This window comes from Brachyhypopomus gauderio, chromosome 8, assembly GCF_052324685.1.
Source record: "Brachyhypopomus gauderio isolate BG-103 chromosome 8, BGAUD_0.2, whole genome shotgun sequence".
Classification (NCBI taxonomy): Eukaryota; Metazoa; Chordata; class Actinopteri; order Gymnotiformes; family Hypopomidae; genus Brachyhypopomus; species Brachyhypopomus gauderio.
This window is the reverse complement of record NC_135218.1, coordinates 23858851-23883085: the sequence shown is the minus strand read 5'-3', so window position 1 is coordinate 23883085 and position 24235 is coordinate 23858851. Positions and strand designations below refer to the sequence as shown.

Below are 24235 nucleotides of genomic sequence, written 5' to 3'. Positions count from 1 at the left end.
TTCTATCAAAAAAGTGAATACGTCGTGTAAAATATAAGGGGTCCTGGACCTTGATTGGGCTGGTGGGAATGATCGCAGCGACCAGTGGAAAATTTCCCTTATTTTTAAATAAAAAACTTGACCGGTATCTACTTTGCTGCCAGGGTCCTCTTTTTCTAATGTAATTCATTCAATTCCATCTCATTACTCCTTTATTTAAATGTATTATTTAAAGTAGAATTATTTCTAATGGCAGTAGATACGAACAGTCTCAAATGTAATTATGCTGCGGTTTATTGCGGTACTTCTGCATATTTTTTTCTTTTTTTCTTAAAAAAATAAATGTATAATAATGAACTTATTATTAAAGGGAATACATTTATTACTTAGACCAGGGATGCACAACTTGAAGGAGGAGCCGGGCCAGAAATGAAATGTAAAGCTGCTTGAAGGGCGCGAATTTAGATTGTTGAGCGGGAGTGGGGGGGGGCGAGTTGTGTAAAATGGAGACAAATTATGTCGCGATCGATTCTTAATGTTTACTTACTCCCGCGGTAGCCCAACTAAAACGTAGCCCAAAAAAACAACACTGTTGGTTCGTCGTTCAAATTCAGGCACGAAGCCAGAAGGCGGGCCAAATTATTTATCAACCGGCGGGCCGCAACGGAGGCGTATGTTGTGCACCCCTGACTTAGACGTTATGAATAGAATAATCTAAATGACGTCACACCACATGACGTTGTTAGTTAGTAGAATTCCGTTTCTATAGTAACGACATAACACAACATAACCGAACGTATATAAGGCCGCACGGCAAGACAGTCCACACCAGTAAGATATTTGTTGAGAAAGACGAGACATTGTACAGCATCACAGCTGAACATTGAACAAATTAACACAGCAGTGGACAGTGGAGAGTGTGATAAGAAAGAAGCTGGACTGCAGTATACAGACTGAGATGGAAAATCAAATTCTGAGAAGTGGACAGGAACAAACAATGGATTACACACAGATGCTGAGTGAACAGGAGGAGATGTTTAATATGAGAACTGAGAATATGATATCCAGGATTAAGAAAGCCACAGATCAAATAGACACAGAGATGATAAAAAACAGAGAGATGGTCAGTGAGTACAAGAAGATGGAAAATGAGTGGGCAAGAGAGAGAGAAGAAATGAAGAACAGACTTAAGGAACTGGAGGATGAAAAGAGGGTCGTTGAAGAGGAGAGGAAGCTAATGGAGGAGGAGTGTATAAATGAGATGAGAAGGATGGCTGAATACACAGTGAGGGAGGAGCTTGAGAAGATCAAGCTTAGGCACGAGATCTTCTTCTACCAGGAAAACGAAAAGGCAAGACTGAGGGAAGTAGAAGAACTTAAGCAAAAGATGAAGGAGAATGAAAAGATAAAGAGAGCTGAGGGCTCTGAGAAGAGAACTCTGGGACGATGGTGGAGGAGCATATGGCGAAAATGGTTCAAGCGCTGAAGTGAAAGTGTGAGGAACCGCACATGATCTCCGTGTAGATGCGGTTCACCTGCCGCTCATCGCGCCTCCCCATCGCAACTATTTAATCTTCCCCCTCACTCTTCTTGTTAAGTATTGGTGCCATGCCACGTACCGAGCGGTCTCTCCGTGTTACTGCCTTCCCCGTGTACCGACCTCCGCTCTCCTCCTAGACCTCGTCCCCTGCCTAGTCCCTCTGAACCAGAACCATATAGAGAGAGAGAGTCGCGCCGTCTCCGTTCACTCCAACGGACCCGTTTGATTACAGCAAATACGAGCAGCGCAGTCAAGCTGGAGCAGTGGACCATCTGTGATACACTTTTACAGGTTAGTACGCTTAAAAAATCAGATTTTGTATTATAAGGACATCAGAATCAAATTAACATGTGCTTTAAAATGTGCATTAAAGCATTTTAGTGAATTATCCACCTCTTAATAAGCAGATTTTGGGAACTAAATCTATGCTAAGACAACGCGAATACATTTAGCGAAATTTCAGATTAACGACTGACAGCTTATTAATTGTAAATTCCTCTCTTAATGCCATTTCACCTAAACGCGATGTTTTTGCGGGGTAGCTAAGTATTGGTTAAATATAACATTTGAGTGTGATTGTAGAGTGTGTTGGGTCAAGGAGGTGAAATGAGGATATCCATTTTGGAGTACCAGCTAACGTTAAGCTAACGCACAATAAGGAGAGCCATTCTTGTGATACATCACTGCTGATATTGATTAGAATGCATATTTAAGACTTCTAAATAGTACACAACAGTGTAATTTATAGATCAAGTGTTTGTAGGTTTTGTTATTCTGTTGACTATTATCTGTTAACTGTTTCTTCTTTCTGTCACTTCGTATTGTGCAGGGGGCTTCCTCTTTCTGAGTGCGGGGCGATGCACAAAAATGGTGGGAACAACATCTGCTCTCAGCCTAGTCTTGCCCTGTTTGGTTCTGATAAACTGGTCTGCCTCAAAATGTGCCTGCAGAGTGATGTAAGTTTACTCCTCACACATGACAACTCAGTTTTGTCTACCCATATACATATCCCATAGTGGGTGAATACACAGTATTAGAGAACACTTACTGGATACGTATACACTCATTACACGTATAAAAAACAACCAAGGATGTGCAACAAGTTAAAATTCATATCACATCAATACTCATAATAATCATTTTCTCCTGTCTTTTTCTCCTCTCTCTCTTTAGGCCAAAGAACCATAGGGGATTCAATGGAGCCTGCAACTAGATGGCACCCTCACCTGTTTGATAGCTCTGTGATCATTGTTTCAATAAAGACGGCTATGATCCGCACTTGGATCCTTGTCTGCCTGATTAGTACGTTACAGAAAGGGTAGTAAACGAACCTGTGCCCTAGAGAGATTATAAATATTATGGCATTTCATAATAATAATAAACACATTTTATGAACTTCATTTTGGTTGGATGTGCCATTGCCACAGAGTACGCGCTGATGCCAACTCCTATCTGAGGTTCACCATCTGCACTGAAGGGACTGTGACTGCTTGGCCTGGAATTAGAACTATAACTATAGAACTACATTTGGATTATAAATACAGACTTCTGCTAGCGGGCCGCCCAATGGAGGATGGGTTCCCTTTTGAGTCTTGGACCTCCCGAGGTTTCTTCCTAATCTCCACCATCATAGGGAGTTTTTCCTCGCCACTGTCGTCTCTGTCGCTCATTAGGGATCTGGACACATACAATTGTAAAGCTGCTTTGTGATGTCTTGTAAAAAGCGCTATATAAATAAATTTGACTTGACCATGTTACAATCATTATGATATAATAATGTTTTTAAAGCATTCAAGTGCCTCTCAAAAATGAATTATGTCGCTATAGCCTCGCGAGAGTGTCAACCTGCAGTAGCCCGAGTGTCAGTTCTCGCGAGATTAGCGCTGACAGCGGGAACAACAAACCCGAAAAACGAATCAGAGATGGATGAATGTAACGAGAGAGAAGGTGTTTTTATCAAAAAAGTGAAGACGTCGTGTAAAATATAAGGGGTCCTGGTCCTTGGTTGGGTCTAAACAAACTACGAAACGTAAAGGTGGCACTGAAAAGCTGAGAGAAAAAAGAAAAGCTGCAGAGGTTTTACTCACTGAGTGAACAATGTAGGTTTCAGTAGCTTTCCAGTTGTTTTTCCCTGTATTTTGTCTGGGTCAAGTTGTTAAGCTTGTTAGTTATTTTGATATGCCACTATGTGGCTTTGTAATCATATTATTGCTGGAAGGAATATTGTCCATATGACAATAAAAGCTGACATATACACTACGTGCCATGTATAGATTCATATACAGTGTATATATATATATATATATATATAATATAGTGGGCCAGTCTGTCAGGAACCCCCGGGCCACTTTTTCTCCCCAGTCCGCCCCTGATGGAGCCCATTCTGATTTTTTCCAGCAAAGAAACAAGTTTTAGAAAAAAAGTTTTTTTTCTGTACATTTTAAAAGATTTTCTTTAAAGCTAGTCCCAAAAAGGTATTTCTTGCCTTCTTTCTTGTGCAGCAGTATGTCCATACCACACCAACACTTCCCAAAGCATCCCAAAGCATCCCCAACCCTGGTGCGCTGGAAGCTTGTTAAGAGCGTTGGAGTGGGGAAGGGATCACCCGAAGGCGGAGGCCGCCCACTGCTTGACGTCTATGGGGCACTGGGGGTATCTCTGCAGGGCCTCCATCACCTGGGTGTGGTCCAGCATCAGACACACCAGCCCAAACTCCTTCTGCACCCTCACCACACCTCCATCCACAGGCCTGACCAGCTCCAACTGTAGCAGGTGCTCAAACGCCTGGAGAGAGTTAAAAACCGCACACACACACACACACGCACACACACACACACACACACACACACACACACACACAATAAACAACAGATATCTGCAGTATTGCTGTAATGACTTATCACATTAATCCTTCATCATCCTCCCCCTCTCCCCAGTGCTGAGTCCCTGCTGCAGGGGCACCTGGAAGCCCCCCCAGGCCCCTCAGCCGGTCCCCAAACACCATCCCAGGTGCGAGTGCGCCCGACACAGGCTGTCTGCATCCTGCAGTGCTCACGTTGAAGTTAGCGGGTGACCGTAGACCGCATGTGAGAAGGTCCCAGTGTTTGACCTTCAGGGTCCTGGCAGGGTTGAGGAGCACCTGGATAGTGGCGTGTTTCTGAGTTCCTTCAGGAGCATCCAGTCCCTTCACTGTGGGTGTAGAGCTTTAAGAAAGATGCACACATTTCTCGATTTTCAGCTGACCTTTGACCTTTACTAGTTCTTCCCTTATCGCTGCTGCTTCCTGCTGTCATTCTTCCATTGCGATGTTGGAGAAATGTCCCATGGCCAAAAAGACCTGCAGAGACGATGCTATGCTGAGTGACAGCGAGCTGTGTTTGTGTATGCGAACACGGCGGCACGCGGCCCTGTTACAGGAGGTGCCGTCCGAGGTGCTATAGCAGCTGCACGAAGGTGTTCTGCCACATGGAAACACCATTATCGGCCTTTAACACGGACTTCTCCTCATTTATCTAACACTGCATTTGAAGAATTCAGATTTATATGTGCATGATCTTGAATTAAGGTCCAATATTCTGAATGAATAACTAGAGCTTTGGTTTGTGTTTTATGACATGGGCCTGGTGGTTTTACACACAAGTCAGCGTTGTGTGTATTGTGCATATCAGTACTGTGTATAAAGCCAATGCTTAAGTCTCATTATGGTGGAATGGAGCCCATGGGCGGACTGGCATACATTACTACCAATGGGTGGGCCAATGGGTTAGTGGGCCGCCGGTGGTTTAACTCGGCCCGTGAAGGAGCCGTTGCTGCGCACTGCGGCCCCGGCCGTAGTCACGCTGCTGTTTAACGGTGTTATTACCTCCCCCGCTCCAGTCAGACTAACCTGCTCAGCGCGGACGCGGACTGAGCCTGTAAACACATGAACGAGTTGGACCGGGCCATGGATGGGCCAGCTGATGCGGGCTGACGGTATGCAGCGGAGATCAGAAAAAAAAAAAAACTTGTCCCAGAAAATCCGGGCCGGACTACGAAAACATACAGCAGCTGTGTCACTTATTAATACAGGTAGTCACGAACTGGAAAAGCCTCGTCCACACTGTAAACCCGGATTTTATATCTACTCAACTGTTTAATTTCAATGTACATAAATATTTAATGCATATTTTATTGCATTACTATCAAAACTAATTATATTGTACTCATATTTGCACACACTGAAATTTACTAACAATTTTAAGTTTAATGAACTGAAAATTAAATGTTTTCAACTGGTCAAAAAACTTTATTGTTGAACACTTTTCCGCCATTTTGTTAGATTGCTGTTTGTAGTCAGGCCAGGCAGACACATATAGGCAAAACACAAGTCCGAGTTGCAGTTTGTTTTAACCAATGCGGTCGATTTTTTAACCTGCTGCGTTTTATTCGGTAGCCTAGGCTGTTTACTTCAGACTTTTAAAAATCAGCTTGTAGTGTGAAACTCCATGTTTCTGTCTTTGTTTTTGCTCTTGTGTGCTGTTTGTGGTGTCCACATTATGGCCTACAATTCATGAGCATGTTCTCTTTTACTTACTAGTAAAAGAGAAAGACTAGAATGTCTTTAGTATACCAGTAGTAGTTTAGAGAAGTCATTTTCTCAGTGTCTAAGTGGTTAATGTAAATTACTGTAATGTATAAGTAATTTTAAGTAAATACTACTGAACAGAAATAAGACAAAGTATTTTGTCCTTCTTTTTCACTAAATATTTGTAATCAAAGTTAAAAAGAAAATAAAATATAAATCAATATTTTATTTCTTGAACTCAAGCTACTAAGTAGTCAGTCATGGCCTGGTGGTTAGGGAACTGGTCTTGTGACCAGAGGGTCGTGGGTTCGATTCCCAGACCTGAGGCCATGACTGAGGTTCCCTTGAGCAAGGCCCTTAACCCTCAATTGCTCACTTTATAAAAATGAGATACAAATGTAAATCGCTCTGGATAAGGGTGTCTGCCAAATGCCGTAAATGTAAGTAGAATTAATGGGTAAAGCAATTAGGATAACAAGTACAGAAAAGTTCAATCATTGTACCCTTGATGCAAACCAACTTTATATTTTAAATAGCGACGAATCTAGCGCTAGGACCATGCAGAAAACGACCGCTCCGAGCTCCGCTCCGGTAACACTTTACGTTCATAAAAATGAATTTTCCATGAAGCAAATCTGGCGACTTCGTGGCTGCATCCATGTAAACACACGAACGATTTGTAATTGACAGGTTTGAAAACTCGTTCTCGCCCCTACTGTGCAATTTGGTTAGGAATACAGCCGAGCTGAACTATCAAGTTGAAAGTCATCATAGTTTGCTTACCCATTTTGACCCAGTTCCCAACCCAACTAAGAATAGATTAACGGCGATAATTTTTATATCGCCCGATAAGAGTATCAAATTAACGACCGCCGTTAACGGCCCACCACTAGTTTTAAGTAATACCAACTTAAGTTTTCATTGTACATTACTTTGTACAAATTTTTAAGGCAACTGGTTTACTCATATTTTTAAGTAAACTCATCTTATCCGGGCTTACAGTGCATACTAATGCCACATTATATCCCTGTCCACATTGCCATAAAGATGGAGCAGTCTAAGGGTCTAGAGACTCTCTCCCAGTCTCGCGTCCATCACTTCTGGACATACATCTGGAAATAAATTCTTTAAACTTATTTTTAATAGTTTGATTTTACCCTTGTTTATAAATTCAACTGTAGTCAATAGTGCTGGCCTGATTTTCTGTTTTGAGGACGAAAAAGAAGCTGCTTCTTTTAATCCCAAATCCATACCTGTCAAGTCTCCCGTTTTGGCCGGGAAACTACCATATTTTACCCTCTCTTTACCGTCGTCCTGCCGTATTAATATTTTCCCGTAAATTCCCGTATTGTACTATAATATATATCTTAAAAGCATTCAAGTGCCTCTCCAAACTGAATTATGTCGCTAGTCTCGCGAGAGTGTCAACCAACAGTAGCACGAGTAAAAGTTCTCGTGAGATTAGCGCTGACAGCGGGAACAACAAACCCGAAAAACGAATCAGAGATGGATGAATGTAATGAGAGAGAAGGTGTTTCTATCAAAAAAGTGAAGACGTCGTGTAAAATATAAGGGGTCCTGGACCTTGATTGGGCTGGTGGGAATGATCGCAGCGACCAGTGGAAAATTTCCCTTATTTTTAAATAAAAAACTTGACCGGTATCTACTTTGCTGCCAGGGTCCTCTTTTTCTAATGTAATTCATTCAATTCCATCTCATTACTCCTTTATTTAAATGTATTATTTAAAGTAGAATTATTTCTAATGGCAGTAGATACGAACAGTCTCAAATGTAATTATGCTGCGGTTTATTGCGGTACTTCTGCATATTTTTTTCTTTTTTTCTTAAAAAAATAAATGTATAATAATGAACTTATTATTAAAGGGAATACATTTATTACTTAGACCAGGGATGCACAACTTGAAGGAGGAGCCGGGCCAGAAATGAAATATAAAGCTGCTTGAAGGGCGCGAATTTAGATTGTTGAGCGGGAGTGGGGGGGGGGGGCGAGTAGTGTAAAATGGAGACAAATTATGTCGCGATCGATTCTTAATGTTTACTTACTCCCGCGGTAGCCCATGTAGTGTCTGTGCCTATGTAATACATTATGTAGTGTTTAAGTTTAAACTAACTGGTCTAAAATTCATTTATCTTCTTGCTTATGGTCAGTTGAGCAGGACAAAGAGGTTGAAGAATGTGGTTTACATATGGTTTGGTTTAGGTGAAAAGGGACCCTAGTCCAAGGGTCAAAGGTCTGGTGGGCCCTTTTCCTGTCTCTGTTTAGACTAAGTATTGAGGCCCTTCTTACCCTGCTCGTCTTTCTTTATCAATATGTATGATGGTTTACAGATGTGAGGGACTCTACGACTTCTTTGTTTAACTTGTGTATAAATATGAGTGGACATGCAGTGTTCGGGAGAGGAGATTCACAATTGGCCCGAGACCTCTCTCAAGCAAGACCATGGTGCTTGATTTGATGCTGTTCTTCTTTTTTATAATAAAACTTATTATTGACAACTAAGACAGTGTCGGCGGAGACTTCTTCATTCATCATCACAGCATTGCTAGAGAAGAAGAATACACCTCAAGAGTTGGCACCCCAGATGGGACCGTGTTGTGACTGACAGCGCTGCCGGACGACCTCTGCGCACTTATTCCTGCACCAGGCCAACAAACGGGTGAGCTGGTTTCTCACGTGTTTTGGGTGTTGGTTTATTCGTAAGGGCTGTTGTGTGGTTGCTGTCCAGTTGCACCGAGAAGAATCATTTATGTGCCATGCTGTGTTGCTGTTAGAGAAACTCTCCGTTTTAAATTTGGGTTCTAAATTTGGGGTTTATGGTGGTGCATATGTTGAAATATGGGAATAAAGATAAATGGGAAATAGTGAAAATAAAGGTTTAAAGTTGAAGTAAAGAATAGGAAATGGTTTAAGTGTAGAATAGCGTAACTAGTAATGATAACAGTGTGCTAAATAACACCATGCGAGAGTAAGTTGTTTGGGCCCTTGACTTCTTAACAGTAAGACATGTGTACATTAGTCACTGCATGAAAGTTGGCTTTGTGATATAGTCTGATTTGGTTAAAAGTAAAGAGACTAGTGGTAACCCTGGGCCCAGGGCAATTGGCTACTAATAAGCATAAATAGAGGATTAAAGAGGAAAAGGTAAAGAGATAATGAGAAATGAGTTTAAGAGTTAAAGGTTAAAAGTTAAAGGAAAAGCCGCAGATTTGGTTTAAAGCCCTCTGGGAGGCGATGTTAGATGGGCCAAAATCCTGGAAAGTCACTAGGTGAGTTTCAGGTCAGTTCAATGGAACTGGTGGTGTAGCATTGGGATTCATTGTAGGTTCCCACTCAACATTAGCTGACGAGCTGTGTTCGAAGCAGCCTGACATTTGAATTGTCTACACTTCATATGGTAGCAAAAATTTAAAAGTAAGAGAAAAGGAAAATGAGAAAAGGAGCGGCTGTAAAAGCATGCTATAGGGAAGTGTATGAATGAGTCGACTCTGAGTGTTTGAGATTTAGTGGTTTGTAAGTTTATGCCTGGTTTAGGGTTGAGAGTTGTTTTGTGTCTTTGTTTGAGGTGGAGAGTTGTCCTTTGCCTGGAAGTCTGTCTGTGTGTGTGTGCGAGCTGAGTTGGTCTCTCTGTGTGTGTACGTATCTTGGTGGAATGCCAGATGTGTGTGAGAAGATGAGTGAGTTGGTTTCCATGGATTATATGATTTTATATTAAATAAAGGCCTATATATGTGTTAGTAGTTGAGTATATGTGATATAGAAAATTTATGAGCCTTTTTGGGGGACTTGAGTTGTTAAAAAATAAATAATTAATAAATAAATAAAAATGCATGAGCCTTCGGAAAGAGGACTTTATGAATAAAGATGAGAACTTATGAGCCTCTTTCCAGGGACTTTGTTAAAATCTATGAGCCTCTTTTGAGTGGACGTAGGATATGAGTAAATTATATGAGCCCCCAAAGAAGGACATTTATTCTTTGAAAGAAAGATCAGGGAGGATCATTTGTGTGCACCAGCATAGAGAAACATTTTGTTTTTGGAGTAAAATAAAATAAAATGAAGTTTTTCATGTATGGTATAGAACTTTAATTGAGGTGGATATTTTGTAGACATATGATATATATATATATGATATATGTGTTGGAAGATAACTCGGCGCGAACTGTGTTAAGCTGCTCAGAGAGTTGAGACATTAAAACTCTGGTCTGTTCCTTTGTTTGTTCATGGTGTGTGTCAGAGAAGGAGAAGGAGGAGGGGCCACTGCTTGAGGTCTGCTAACTCCAGCCTGACAAAGGCCAGTGTGTCTACTGACAAAACTTTTTGACCAATACCTGCTTCCTGAATATATATGTGTATAACCATTAAAGTCACTAATGTTGATATATCTAGTCCGGTTTCACATTTAAGCTGTTAAAGGAAAATTTTCAGTTTGGGGTTTAATAGATGCATCTCTTGTTCTGTGTATGTAAGATACTACATGCTGTGTAGTTTTTTTTTATAGAACAAACCTTGGCAACAGATTGACTAGTTGATGCTTTAGTTACTTGAGGCTACTTTGATTTAGACTCTGTAAGGAGTTGTAGGTGAGAGTTTATCTCTGTGCATGGTTACTTCTTATTTGAGTTGTATTGGAGATCCACTTGAGTTTATTTGGTGATTTGAGGTGTATGGGGGTTGTGCATTGGTAATGAGTAGGTGATTGTCTTGCAGTGGATGAGAATACTTGTGGTGATAGTTGGTCTGTAGCTGGAGTCTATGCTTTTCCCTTGGGGTTGTTTTTCTTTCTAGGATATTTGAAGTGCTTTTATTTACAGTTTGATAGAGTGATTGGGAGTGACCAGTATTGTGAATGTACATTAATGTGGTTTGATTCCTCTGGAGTTGGTAAATTGTATTCTTTTTCTCTTTGATTGCAGCAAAATAGTGGCAAATAAATTTAATAAATTGATTGGTTAATTGATTAGTTATAAATACTTGAAAAAAGGAAGATTAATAAATAAGCACGTAAATAAATTTAAATAATTTAATTAAAATAAATTTGGAAAAAGAAAGAGGCAGGAAGTCAGTAAATTTTTAATAGTCTTAAAGGAGTCTCAGTATTTTTAGTCAGTTTAACCTATAATAAGGGAATCAAGGGAGCTGTTGCAATGTCGGATAAGGACAGTAAAGCGGTAAAAGTACTTACACCTGTTGATGTAGTACAGAAGAATAATCCTTTAGTTAAAGGTATTGCAAAGATGTCAGAGAAATGGAATAAGCGTTGGCCTGATATAGATCAACCATGGCCACTGGAGGGGACTCTTAACCCGGATGTGATCAAAACAATGCAAGTGCTTGTGTCCACATACAAGGCAGGACAAAAGAAGGGTAGGAAAGGTAAACACCGCAAAGAGAAGAGACATGCAGAGCTTGGGTTTCTCCAGTTGTTTGAAAAGGAAGGACAGAAGATGATAAAAGTTGCAAAGGAAAAGAGAGAAAGAAGTGCAGAAGATATAGCAAAAAGTGAAAGAGAAACTGAACGGCTGACGTCAGAAATTGAGACACCTTTCTCTCACACGGATCTGGTAAAGAAGCCCCCTCCCTATGAGAAGGAAGAGAAGTTTAAGGAAATCTATCCTCAGCTCCCAGTGATCAGTCAAGAAGGTGTCTATAATGTCAGAGATGAAGATGATAAAATAATAGAAACTGGACAAGCGGAGACAATTATCAAGATGTATCCAAGTTCTAAAAGCAAGAAGGAAATCGTAAGTCTGGAAACTAAGGGTAAAATGAAGGTTAAGAAGATGGTTTCTGAAGATGATGAAAGTGACCTGGAGGAAATCAGGGGTGGATATGACCCTGAGGTCAGAAGAATGCTGGAAAGAGCGGAAAGAAAGGGAAACAGAAAGTGGAGGAAAGAAGATTCAGAAGATGAAAGTTCAAATGAAAGTGAGAATGGAGACAGTGATGGAGATATTGAGTGTAGGAGTTCTTCATATTTAAGAGGGTCTTGTCTGGCAGCATCTAGTACTGGGACAAAAGAAGACAAGAGGAAAGCCTCAAGGGAGGTTGAGCGACAAGGCTCCCTAAGATCAGAAGCGAAATATGTATTGCGCTCAAGAAAAGGGAAGCGACCTGAGAAGATGTGTCCAGTCATCATTCGAGGGCAGAGTATGGAGTACAAGCCCTGGCAGAATACTGATATGTCAGACATACTTGAGAAGTTGCCTACTCTTCAAGATGGAGCACATCCGTGGATTTCAAAGTTGGAAGAGATCATGGTGGGGACGCAGCCTGCCATAGGAGACATTAAGAGTCTTTTGGCTAATCTCCTAGGAGTTCCAGCTATGGAAGAGATCATATTGAAAGCTGGACTGAATAGATATGTGGGAACTGCTGTGAATGATCCTGAGTTGTTTTCTGCAAATAGAGGACGAGTGTGGGGAGCACTGAGAGATACATTTCCGACAAACGTACATCCTGATAATATTCTCATTGAGCCACTGGGACAGGAAGAGAACCCAAGAGCCTATGTGTCAAGAGCACATCAAGTGTGGAGAAATGTCACAGGACATGATCCAGATATGAATCAAATGGAGCAGTCAATCCTGAGAGCGAAAATACAGAAGGGGCTGCCCTTACCAGTAAGAAGCAAACTGGCAGAAGTAGTTGGTCTTGGAAGTATGACCAAGGGTGTTTATACAGATCATATAGCCCATCAAGTGGAGCTATACAGGAAGAAAGACCATGACCAGAAAGAACAAGATCAAGAGATTCTAAGAAAACTTAATCAAATACAGCTGCTGGATAACAAGAAGAAGGAGAGAGGCTAAGTGGAAGGCTTTTGGATTTGATTCTTCAGTGTTACAAATTGCAGACCAATAGGCAGGTAGGAACTTATGGTTTCAGCAATTAACTCATTCTGTAAAATCAGTAAGGAGATTGAAATGTCCATGTGTGGTGAAAGTGCCAACGCCAAGCACATGGCCTTCAATTTTAGAGACAGTACCAGAACCGCTACTTGCTGAGTGTCAGTTTTTTGCGCTATCATGGTTGTTAGTTCAACAACGTTCATCTACAGTTATTATGCTGGCATTGTCTAAGTATTTGTTTAAGCCTAGGTATGATTGCTCTTGGCTGGAGGAGTTGCCATATATGAATTGGTTTGATGAGGATGATAGTGTGATGACAGCGGTTCCTGATGCGATGGATGTGCAACAGGTAGCGGCTGAAGATTGTTTTTGTTCTAATGCTACGCATAACATACCGGGAAGATTTATGGGCATATCAGACTGTGATAATTATATGATGGATTTGAGTAATTATAAACGAAAGACAAAAGATGAGTTGCATAAAGTAACTTTTCAGGTTCCACATCATAGACGGGGTATGACATTAATGGTAAAGAATCAAGTTTTGCCTGTAAATGTGACCATAGGAAATTTCAGAGATATTTGGTAGATTTGTGGTGATAAAGCATATATATATTTTTGCCGCATGGATGGACAGGATGCTGTTACATGGCAACTTTAAAGCTTCCGTATGAGGTTTTCTCTGTTCAGAGAGGGAATAGATCTGATGAGGTTCTCTGATGCTGTTTCTGGAGATAGGCCAAGAAGAGAACTAGCACAATTTCACGAGGTGGAGTCCTTCCATTGGAGGATAAGTCTAGGTATAGGTTTATTTCCATGGTATGGTGTAACATTTCTGGCAGATCATATTGATAATATTACATATACCCTACAGGGTTTTGCAGATGAAACTATAAAGGGTTTTGATCATTTGACAAATACTCAGAGGAGTCACCGTCTGACGTTGCTGAAGCATGACATGGCTCTTGATTATCTTTTGGCCAAACAGGGAGGTTTGTGTGTAGCTTTGAACTTAACTGGAGATGCCTGTTATACTTTGATTCCTGATAATTCTGATAATATGACTAGTGTTATTGATGCATTGAAGAACATTAGGGATGCGTTTGGTCCATCTGAAGGAGCTGGATGGTCTGCGAATGCCTGGTTGCGAGAGAGATTAGGATCAATGGGAGCAGCGATGGTTCAGATTTTGATAGCAGTTCTCCTATCATTGTTTGTGATGTTTTGTGGTTGTACGCTGGTGTTGACCTTTGCGAAGGCTATGATATTGAGATGGGTTGGAGTTGTGATGCCTGGAGATTCAGTTCAGATGCCGTTGTTGCAGAGGTCTGATATAGGTGATGACGAGGAGGTGGTGATAGAAGGTGAACTAGTGGAAAAGTATCCATTTTGATATTTATTCACATTTATTGTTTTGACATTTGTTGTTGTTTTTTAGTATTCTAGTAGTTTTTAGTACAATAGAGTGTGTGAGTGTGTGTAGGGGGGAAATGGAACAGGTGACTTATAATTTGGAGTGTGAAAGTATGATATGGTGAATTTTGCATTCCATATAGAATTAAGACTGTGTTTGATGTTTAATTCACATACATCTGTTGTTTTTGCAAAGATACTGGTTTGTGTTTTTTCTTCCCCTCCAGAACAAATAGAGGGGGAAGGCTGCTATGAGGGGTTCAGGAGCTAAAAAATGGACAATACAGAAGGACTCTGAACAAGGATGCTGAGAGATGGTGTCCAGAGTCCACAGGCTGTCGACACTACACTGAGAGTCAAGCTGCTGAGGAGCTGCAGAGTGACACATCAATATGGTTTCCTTCGTATATACATCTGCATACTAGTAGATTGTGTGATAATATTAATCTGAATAAAGTATAATCATGTGTTTTGAGTTCATTCTATGAGCAAATATGATGGTTGATGGTGATATAGAATGATGTTTCTGTTAGTTGGATGAGTACATGTGGGACCTCAGATGTTTTGTTTTTTCCTCGATGCTAGGGAAAGGGGTAACTAGGTAAGGAAAGGTTCGAATTTCAGGTCCGATGGGTCGACCAGCCTGGATTTGAACATTTTGACTTTATTTTCTGAGGTTTCTATATGTATTTGTTAAGCTATATAACTACTTCATTTGCTTGAAATATTTTCCTTTTTCAAATTAGTCTGGAGTGCTTTATGTGGTCGCCTAGGCAGAGGGGCCGTAAGAGAATTTTCCTGTCTAGATTGTTTGATGGACATTTCAAGAAAGATATCTGCCTGACAGGTTTTTTGCTCTTACACTCCACAAGATGTTGTATTGTTAAGTGTGCTGTAGGACGCACTGTAGGAGAGTTGTTATAATGTGATGGGTACAAAACTGTATATGACATGTAACAAATATGAAATTTTCTTGTTTTCGAGACTCTGCGTAGTCTCGAAGGGGGGAAATATGTAGTGTCTGTGCCTATGTAATACATTATGTAGTGTTTAAGTTTAAACTAACTGGTCTAAAATTCATTTATCTTCTTGCTTATGGTCAGTTGAGCAGGACAAAGAGGTTGAAGAATGTGGTTTACATATGGTTTGGTTTAGGTGAAAAGGGACCCTAGTCCAAGGGTCAAAGGTCTGGTGGGCCCTTTTCCTGTCTCTGTTTAGACTAAGTATTGAGGCCCTTCTTACCCTGCTCGTCTTTCTTTATCAATATGTATGATGGTTTACAGATGTGAGGGACTCTACGACTTCTTTGTTTAACTTGTGTATAAATATGAGTGGACATGCAGTGTTCGGGAGAGGAGATTCACAATTGGCCCGAGACCTCTCTCAAGCAAGACCATGGTGCTTGATTTGATGCTGTTCTTCTTTTTTATAATAAAACTTATTATTGACAACTAAGACAGTGTCGGCGGAGACTTCTTCATTCATCATCACAGCATTGCTAGAGAAGAAGAATACACCTCACCCAACTAAAACGTAGCCCAAAAAAACAACACTGTTGGTTCGTCGTTCAAATTCAGGCACGAAGCCAGAAGGCGGGCCAAATTATTTATCAACCGGCGGGCCGCAACGAAGGCGTATGTTGTGCACCCCTGACTTAGACGTTGTGAATAGAATAATCTAAATGACGTCACACCACATGACGTTGTTAGTTAGTAGAATTCCGTTTCTATAGTAACGACATAACACAACATAACCGAACGTATATAAGGCCGCACGGCAAGACAGTCCACACCAGTAAGATATTTGTTGAGAAAGACGAGACATTGTACAGCATCACAGCTGAACATTGAACAAATTAACACAGCAGTGGACAGTGGAGAGTGTGATAAGAAAGAAGCTGGACTGCAGTATACAGACTGAGATGGAAAATCAAATTCTGAGAAGTGGACAGGAACAAACAATGGATTACACACAGATGCTGAGTGAACAGGAGGAGATGTTTAATATGAGAATTGAGAATATGATATCCAGGATTAAGAAAGCCACAGATCAAATAGACACAGAGATGATAAAAAACAGAGAGATGGTCAGTGAGCACAAGAAGATGGAAAATGAGTGGGCAAGAGAGAGAGAAGAAATGAAGAACAGACTTAAGGAACTGGAGGATGAAAAGAGGGTCGTTGAAGAGGAGAGGAAGCTAATGGAGGAGGAGTGTATACATGAGATGAGAAGGATGGCTGAATACACAGTGAGGGAGGAGCTTGAGAAGATCAAGCTTAGGCACGAGATCTTCTTCTACCAGGAAAACGAAAAGGCAAGACTGAGGGAAGTAGAAGAACTTAAGCAAAAGATGAAGGAGAATGAAAAGATAAAGAGAGCTGAGGGCTCTGAGAAGAGAACGCTGGGACGATGGTGGAGGAGCATATGGCGAAAATGGTTCAAGCGCTGAAGTGAAAGTGTGAGGAACCGCACATGATCTCCGTGTAGATGCGGTTCACCTGCCGCTCATCGCGCCTCCCCATCGCAACTATTTAATCTTCCCCCTCACTCTTCTTGTTAAGTTTTGGTGCCATTCCACTTACCGAGCGGTCTCTCCGTGTTACTGCCTTCCCCGTGTACCGACCTCCGCTCTCCTCCTACACCTCGTCCCCTGCCTAGTCCCTCTGAACCAGAACCATATAGAGAGAGAGAGTCGCGCCGTCTCCGTTCACTCCAACGGACCCGTTTGATTACAGCAAATACGAGCAGCGCAGTCAAGCTGAAGCAGTGGACCATCTGTGATACACTTTTACAGGTTAGTACGCTTAAAAAATCAGATTTTGTATTATAAGGACATCAGAATCAAATTAACATGTGCTTTAAAATGTGCATTAAAGCATTTTAGTGAATTATCCACCTCTTAATAAGCAGATTTTGGGAACTAAATATATGCTAAGACAACGCGAATACATTTAGCGAAATTTCAGATTAACGACTGACAGCTTATTAATTGTAAATTCCTCTCTTAATGCCATTTCACCTAAACGCGATGTTTTTGCGGGGTAGCTAAGTATTGGTTAAATATAACATTTGAGTGTGATTGTAGAGTGTGTTGGGTCAAGGAGGTGAAATGAGGATATCCATTTTGGAGTACCAGCTAACGTTAAGCTAACGCACAATAAGGAGGAGAGCCATTCTTGTGATTGTTGATATTGATTAGAATGCATATTTAAGACTTCTAAATAGTACACAACAGTGTAATTTATAGATCAAGTGTTTGTAGGTTTTGTTATTCTGTTGACTATTATCTGTTAACTGTTTCTTCTTTGTCATTTCGTATTGTGCAGGGAGCTTCCTCTTTCTGAGTGCGGGGCGATGCACAAAAATGGTGGGAACAACATCTGCTCTCAGCCTAGTCTTGCCCTGTTTGGTTCTGATGAACTGGTCTGCCTCAAAATGTGCCTGCAGAGTGATGTAAGTTTACTCCTCACACATGACAACTCAGTTTTGTCTACCCATATACATATCCCATAGTGGGTGAATACACAGTATTAGAGAACACTTACTGGATACGTATACACTCATTACACGTATAAAAAACAACCAAGGATGTGCAACAAGTTCAAATTCATATCACATCAATACTCATAATAATCATTTTCTCCTGTCTTTTTCTCCTCTCTCTTTAGGCCAAAGAACCATAGGGGATTCAATGGAGCCTGCAACTAGATGGCACCCTCACCTGTTTGATAGCTCTGTGATCATTGTTTCAATAAAGACGGCTATGATCCGCACTTGGATCCTTGTCTGCCTGATTAGTACGTTACAGAAAGGGTAGTAAACGAACCTGTGCCCTAGAGAGATTATAAATATTATGGCATTTCATAATAATAATAATAAACACATTTTATGAACTTCATTTTGGTTGGATGTGCCATTGCCACAGAGTACGCGCTGATGTCAACTCCTATCTGAGATTCACCATCTGCACTGAAGGGACTGTGACTGCTTGGCCTGGAATTAGAACTATAACTATAGAACTACATTTGGATTATAAATACAGACTTCTGCTAGCGGGCCGCCCAATGGAGGATGGGTTCCCTTTTGAGTCTTGGACCTCCCGAGGTTTCTTCCTAATCTCCACCATCATAGGGAGTTTTTCCTCGCCACTGTCGTCTCTGTCGCTCATTAGGGATCTGGACACATACAATTGTAAAGCTGCTTTGTGATGTCTTGTAAAAAGCGCTATATAAATAAATTTGACTTGACCATGTTACAATCATTATGATATAATAATGTTTTTAAAGCATTCAAGTGCCTCTCAAAAATGAATTATGTCGCTATAGCCTCGCGAGAGTGTCAACCTGCAGTAGCCCGAGTGTCAGTTCTCGCGAGATTAGCGCTGACAGCGGGAACAACAAACCCGAAAAACGAATCAGAGATGGATGAATGTAACGAGAGAGAAGGTGTTTTTATCAAAAAAGTGAAGACGTCGTGTAAAATATAAGGGGTCCTGGTCCTTGGTTGGGTCTAAACAAACTACGAAACGTAAAGGTGGCACTGAAAAGCTGAGAGAGAAAAAGAAAAGCTGTAGAGGTTTTACTCACTGAGTGAACAATGTAGGTTTCAGTAGCTTTCCAGTTGTTTTTCCCTGTATTTTGTCTGGGTCAAGTTGTTAAGCTTGTTAGTTATTTTGATATGCCACTATGTGGCTTTGTAATCATATTATTGCTGGAAGGAATATTGTCCATATGACAATAAAAGCTGACATATACACTACGTGCCATGTATAGATTCATATACAGTGTATATATATATATATATATATATATATAATATAGTGGGCCAGTCTGTCAGGAACTCCCGGGCCACTTTTTCTCCCCAGTCCGCCCCTGATGGAGCCCATTCTGATTTTTTCCAGCAAAGAAACAAGTTTTAGAAAAAAAGTTTTTTTTCTGTACATTTTAAAAGATTTTCTTTAAAGCTAGTCCCAAAAAGGTATTTCTTGCCTTCTTTCTTGTGCAGCACTATGTCCATACCACACCAACACTTCCCTGAGTGAGCTATGCTGTAAACATTGGTACCAGTCTAGATTACATGTTATTTTTGTGCCATCTTTAGGAGCAGACCGTTCAGACAGGACCTGCTGTCGGTCAGAAGTATCAGAGAGCCACGTGACCTACGTGAGGAGCGTGAGATGCACGTGCACCGGGCACACGGGGAGGGTCACGCAGTTCCGCCGCCTCGCCTTTGGTATTTTCGGCTTCTCAACACATCTCATCGTTCTTCAATTTCTCTTGCATCAGCCGGCATACGTGACCCCCTCCGCTATGGTTTGACCTAAGAAACACGGTTATTTACGAGTCGCTACGGGGGAGGGTGGGGGGGCAGATCAGATCATACTGTCAGCACATCCAGAATAATATTTACACTCATAATGCATAGCGAGAAAGAGCAGAGTCCAAACGCACAGTACACGTGGAGATGGGCTGGCCAGGACGTCTGCAGTGCACTGCAGGGTTTGTTGAAAGTTTCCCCCACTGCCCCGTGTGTTTCTCACGAGTCTTCTGCACATCTGTCAACACAACAGCACACTCGTCCTCACAAACATTTGCCGTTTTCACTATTGCAGGCACATCATCGCCGTGCATTTGTTCTCAGCTTTACATAAACTGTTTTGACTCTACGTTTTAAACGGAGCAGCTATTTTTAACCTTATTGCCAGTTATGCCTTATTAAAAGTATACCTAACGCATAATAAAAAATATATATTGGCCTGTGCCTAAGAAAGATGCCGTAATTCTTAACTAGGGCATTGGCTGGGCGTTTAAAGATGGGCTCAGCTTTGCGGCGTGACTGCTAAAGGCCACAGTCTCAATAAACCTGAGGTCAGTCGGGTACGGTCCACTTGTACCGAGGCCACGGGGCCTTAACGGGAGAATGTGCCCGTAAACTCCTGTAAAACCCTGACGGGATCTCCAGGAGGGCCACAACTCACACGGTTTATCGTGCGTGTCGGCAGCCTCGTGGCCTTGCTCGGTACTTTTGCAGCCCATCAGACAAACGAAAGGCGGCATCTCACACGTTATACTAGGAAATCCACCCTGGAGATCAAGATTAGAGCTGGAACTGGAGCTGTATGGGTTTAGGCCCAAAAGGTTGTGCCACAATTTTGTACCTACAAGTGGATTTAACTAGTTCTGTATGCCTCTTGGTTTGTAAATGTAAATGTGCCATATTTTGTCAATTGTGATTTTTCACCACAATCGATTTGTCCTCTGCTTTTTACCCATCTGTGCAGTTAGACCACACACACACACACACACACACACACACACACTAGTGATTACTAGGGGGCTGTGGATCACACGTGCCCAGAGCGGTGGGCAGCCCTAGCCCGGCGAGCAGTTGGGGTTAGGTGTCTTGCTCAAGGGTACCTCAGTCATGGCCTCAGGTCTGGGAATCGAACCCACGACCCTCCGGTCACAAGACCAGTTCACTACCACAGGACCGTGACTGCCCCCCCGTTTGATCAAAATTAATAGTTAGATCAAAATTCCAAACCAGTTGAAATGAAACTAGTAGAGCAGGCATGGTTAATAAATCCAGCTAAAGCAAAGACTTATCAAATCAGCTTTATTGTTTTTGTCAAACATTTTGAAGCAGTTTTAGTTTTTCCATTTTTAGTTTCTGATTTTACCAGTCTGCTTTCATCTTTCCACTCTCACACCGTCACTCACACCCTGTGATACTCGCTCTCACACACACACTTACTCACACACTCATACACGCACCCTCACCCTCATGTGAACCCTAGCGCGTGTTGAATCCACATCCACTGCTTCAGAAACACAGGCATCATGTTAAATAACTCGTATGTACAAAACATTCCTCTTTATTATCAAAAATACTATCAAAAACGTTGTTTGGGGGATACAGGTCCTTGTATCCCAAAGCATCCCCAACCCTGGTGCGCTGGAAGCTTGTTAAGAGCGTTGGAGTGGGGAAGGGATCACCCGAAGGCGGAGGCCGCCCACTGCTTGACGTCTGTGGGGCACTGGGGGTATCTCTGCAGGGCCTCCATCACCTGGGTGTGGTCCAGCATCAGACACACCAGCCCAAACTCCTTCTGCACCCTCACCACACCTCCATCCAAAGGCCTGACCAGCTCCAACTGTAGCAGGTGCTCAAACGCCTGGAGGGAGTTAAAAACCGCACGCGCACGCACACACACACACACACACACACACGTACACACACACACGTACACACACACACGTACACACACACACAATAAACAACAGATATCTGCAGTATTCCTGTAATGACTTATCACATTAGCTAAACCGCTAAACCAAGGATTCTTGGACATGGCTTGTGACGCGGTGCTTTACTGCAGGTCTGGACTTCTGATCCTTCGTGATAAGGATCTGATCTGATTCAGGTACACGGTGAGGTCACTGTAGACCTGGACGCTGAGCTGAGGCAGAGCAACTGCTTAGAGCTCAGACACGCAGTTACTCCAAGAACAGCAATGAGACGCAGTGAGTAGGTCTGACCAGGAGATGGCAGCAAAACTGCCCAGGTTTACTATTGCAGCTGCAACATGGCAACTGACAGAGAATATCGCCCAAAGAGTTTAATCCCTTAAAACATTTTTCATACTAATGAAACAAAGTATTGATTTAGCTTTCACCATCTGTATTGGATAAACATTACCTTAAACTGTGACCACATGACCTGAAGTCTCCCCTACTGGTTTTGCCCACTCCAGGCTATGTTACAGCCCGCCACACGATTGCTCGTTCTGGCGGTGTTCAGGTGTGTTCAGGTGTGTTTGTGGCCCCGCTACACTGTTACACATTCAGCTGTGTTCAGGGTCAGGTTACATCACCCCACCTCACCTTAAACACCACTGGCTGCTCAAAGTTATGGATGGAGTGAGACTTCCTCTGGATAAACTTCTTAAACTCTGTGGAGGGAAGAAGAGGTAAGGACCATAATATACACACACATACACACACACACACCATCCTTTTTTATTTTAGCAGCCTTGAGAGACGTGTGATTATACCATTGTGAACCATGTGGAAGTTGAAGGGTTCTCCATCGTAGATGTCATTCAGATGCTTCATGGCGATAATCAGACACAACTCCAGGATGGAGAGACCTGGAGAAGGTGAACAAACACCCACACGAGTTATTAGTGTTTGCTCCAAAATCTTGGGCTACCTGAAGAAGGCTACATGTCAGATCAGGCGTGTCACCAGAGGTGTATACCTTATCCTTGAATAATGCAAAGAAAAACACATTTTCACTTTCAAACAATACAATACTACGGCAATTCCAGAAATCGTTGTTGGTTGGAATAACCCTGATGTTCAGTACCAGACTTCATGCTTCTCTCCACGAGTCTCTCTCATTAAATAAGATTCAGGTCACGTGACCACCTAACCAGTACCACAGATACTGGAATGGCCAGCGTACATATAGAGTTTCTCTTCATACATGTAGAGACGTTGAGCCAGATCACCGTGGCCTTACTGTCTCAAAAGCTCCTACGTGGAGTTATTCTGAGGAAGACCTGAGAATACATTTAGCAAAAGACCAACAGGAACTTTGGGTTGTGTCAGCGTTTCCATCACTAGTTTTGTGTAGTCGTGGAGACGGTTCTCTCACCGTGGAGGATATTGGCTTTCGCATCCGCTGTGCTCATCCGCGCGGCGTCCAGAACGTCCACGGCTCTTAGAGTTGGGTTTGAGACAGACACACGACTCAATGCCAGCAGCTGAGAACACACACACACACACACACACACACACACACACACACACACACGTGTTTAGATTCAGGTATTCCACAGCACTGATACCGAGGTTTCTGGGTAGCTGCTCTCACCAGCAGCAGGTGTAGAGAGCGGAAATCTTTGCTGGAGTTGAACTGCTTGCGTAAAACCTCCTGCACCGATTTATCCTCACACAGTCTCTGAAAGACAAAGAGAAGCGTGAGGGGGGTCATCCCTGAGGAAGCGTGAGGGGGGTCATCCCTGAGGGGGGTCATCCCTGAGGAAGCGTGAGGGGGGTCATCCCTGAGGAAGCGTGAGGGGGGTCATCCCTGAGGGGGGTCATCCCTGAGGGGGGTCATCCCTGAGGAAGCGTGAGGGGGGTCAACCCTGAGGAAGCGTGAGGGGGGGTCATCCCTGAGGAAGCGTGAGGGGGGTCATCCCTGAGGAAGCGCGAGGGGGGGTCATCCCTGAGGAAGCGCGAGGGGGGGTCATCCCTGAGGAAGCGTGAGGGGGGTCATCCCTGAGGAAGCGTGAGGGGGGTCATCCCTGAGGAAGCGTGAGGGGGGTCATCCCTGCGACCCCCTGTACACCCCCCCCCCCCCCCATTCAGAGCCCTCAGATCCTCCATCACCAGCCTGTCCAGTCACCACCTCCAACACATGCGACCGCGTCGGTCTCCCAGCCGTAGACGGCACGTGCCACAGCGGAGGTTCCATCCCAGGCTATGTGGCAACGCGTTGCAAGGGTGCTGCTCCCAAACTAAGAAGTGACCCAGTCCTTATCCAACAGCTTGGGGGGGGGGGGCATACCGAGACACTGAGGTTCCACTCCTGTAAGAAGCTGCGGTCGGGGAAGTCGTCCGGTAAGCAGAGCTTGGACTGGAACGCCTCCTGGTACTGGCAGAAGGTCAGAGAGGTCAGCAGGTGAATCTGTCTGTGGGAAAACCGTGATTTCACCCGCTTCTCCAGGAGCTCCAGCACATCCTGCACACACACACACACACACACACACAGTGGTCAAACACACATCACTCTGAAATCACTGTTTGTCCAGAGAGACGCAGGTATATGGGGGGTCTGTGTGTGTCACGGTTAAAGCACACACA

The 24235-nt window shown here is 42.7% G+C and overlaps 1 protein-coding gene and 2 long non-coding RNA genes across 7 annotated transcripts in view; 2 read left to right on the top strand and 1 right to left on the bottom strand.

Annotated features, from left to right (window-relative positions):
* Positions 1-784: 784 nt before the first annotated feature.
* On the top strand, positions 785-2797 carry LOC143521085 (uncharacterized). Of its 2 annotated transcripts, XR_013132629.1 has the most exons (3): positions 785-1810; positions 2349-2475; positions 2693-2797. It is a non-coding gene; the product is annotated as an uncharacterized LOC143521085 (long non-coding RNA). The 2 variants fall into 2 exon arrangements; XR_013132628.1 differs by having other exon boundaries at positions 785-2475.
* A 1284-nt stretch (positions 2798-4081) lies between these two features.
* The window catches only part of orc4 (origin recognition complex, subunit 4), a 26109-nt gene continuing 5955 nt past the window's right edge, over positions 4082-24235 (bottom strand). For 3 of the 4 annotated variants that reach the window (XM_077015702.1, XM_077015704.1, XM_077015705.1), the window contains 6 exons: positions 23940-24113; positions 23244-23330; positions 23025-23133; positions 22420-22515; positions 22250-22317; positions 20965-21540 (listed from right to left, as the gene is read on the bottom strand). In XM_077015702.1, coding sequence (XP_076871817.1) covers positions 21358-21540; positions 22250-22317; positions 22420-22515; positions 23025-23133; positions 23244-23330; positions 23940-24113 — 717 coding nt within the window. In that variant the 3' untranslated portion in view covers positions 20965-21357. Of the gene's footprint in view, positions 4304-20964; positions 21541-22249; positions 22318-22419; positions 22516-23024; positions 23134-23243; positions 23331-23939; positions 24114-24235 lie in introns of those variants that run through there. The other variant, XM_077015703.1, reaches the window with a different exon arrangement.
* Positions 16132-18139, top strand: LOC143521084 (uncharacterized). The gene is made up of 3 exons (XR_013132627.1): positions 16132-17160; positions 17693-17819; positions 18035-18139. It is a non-coding gene; the product is annotated as an uncharacterized LOC143521084 (long non-coding RNA).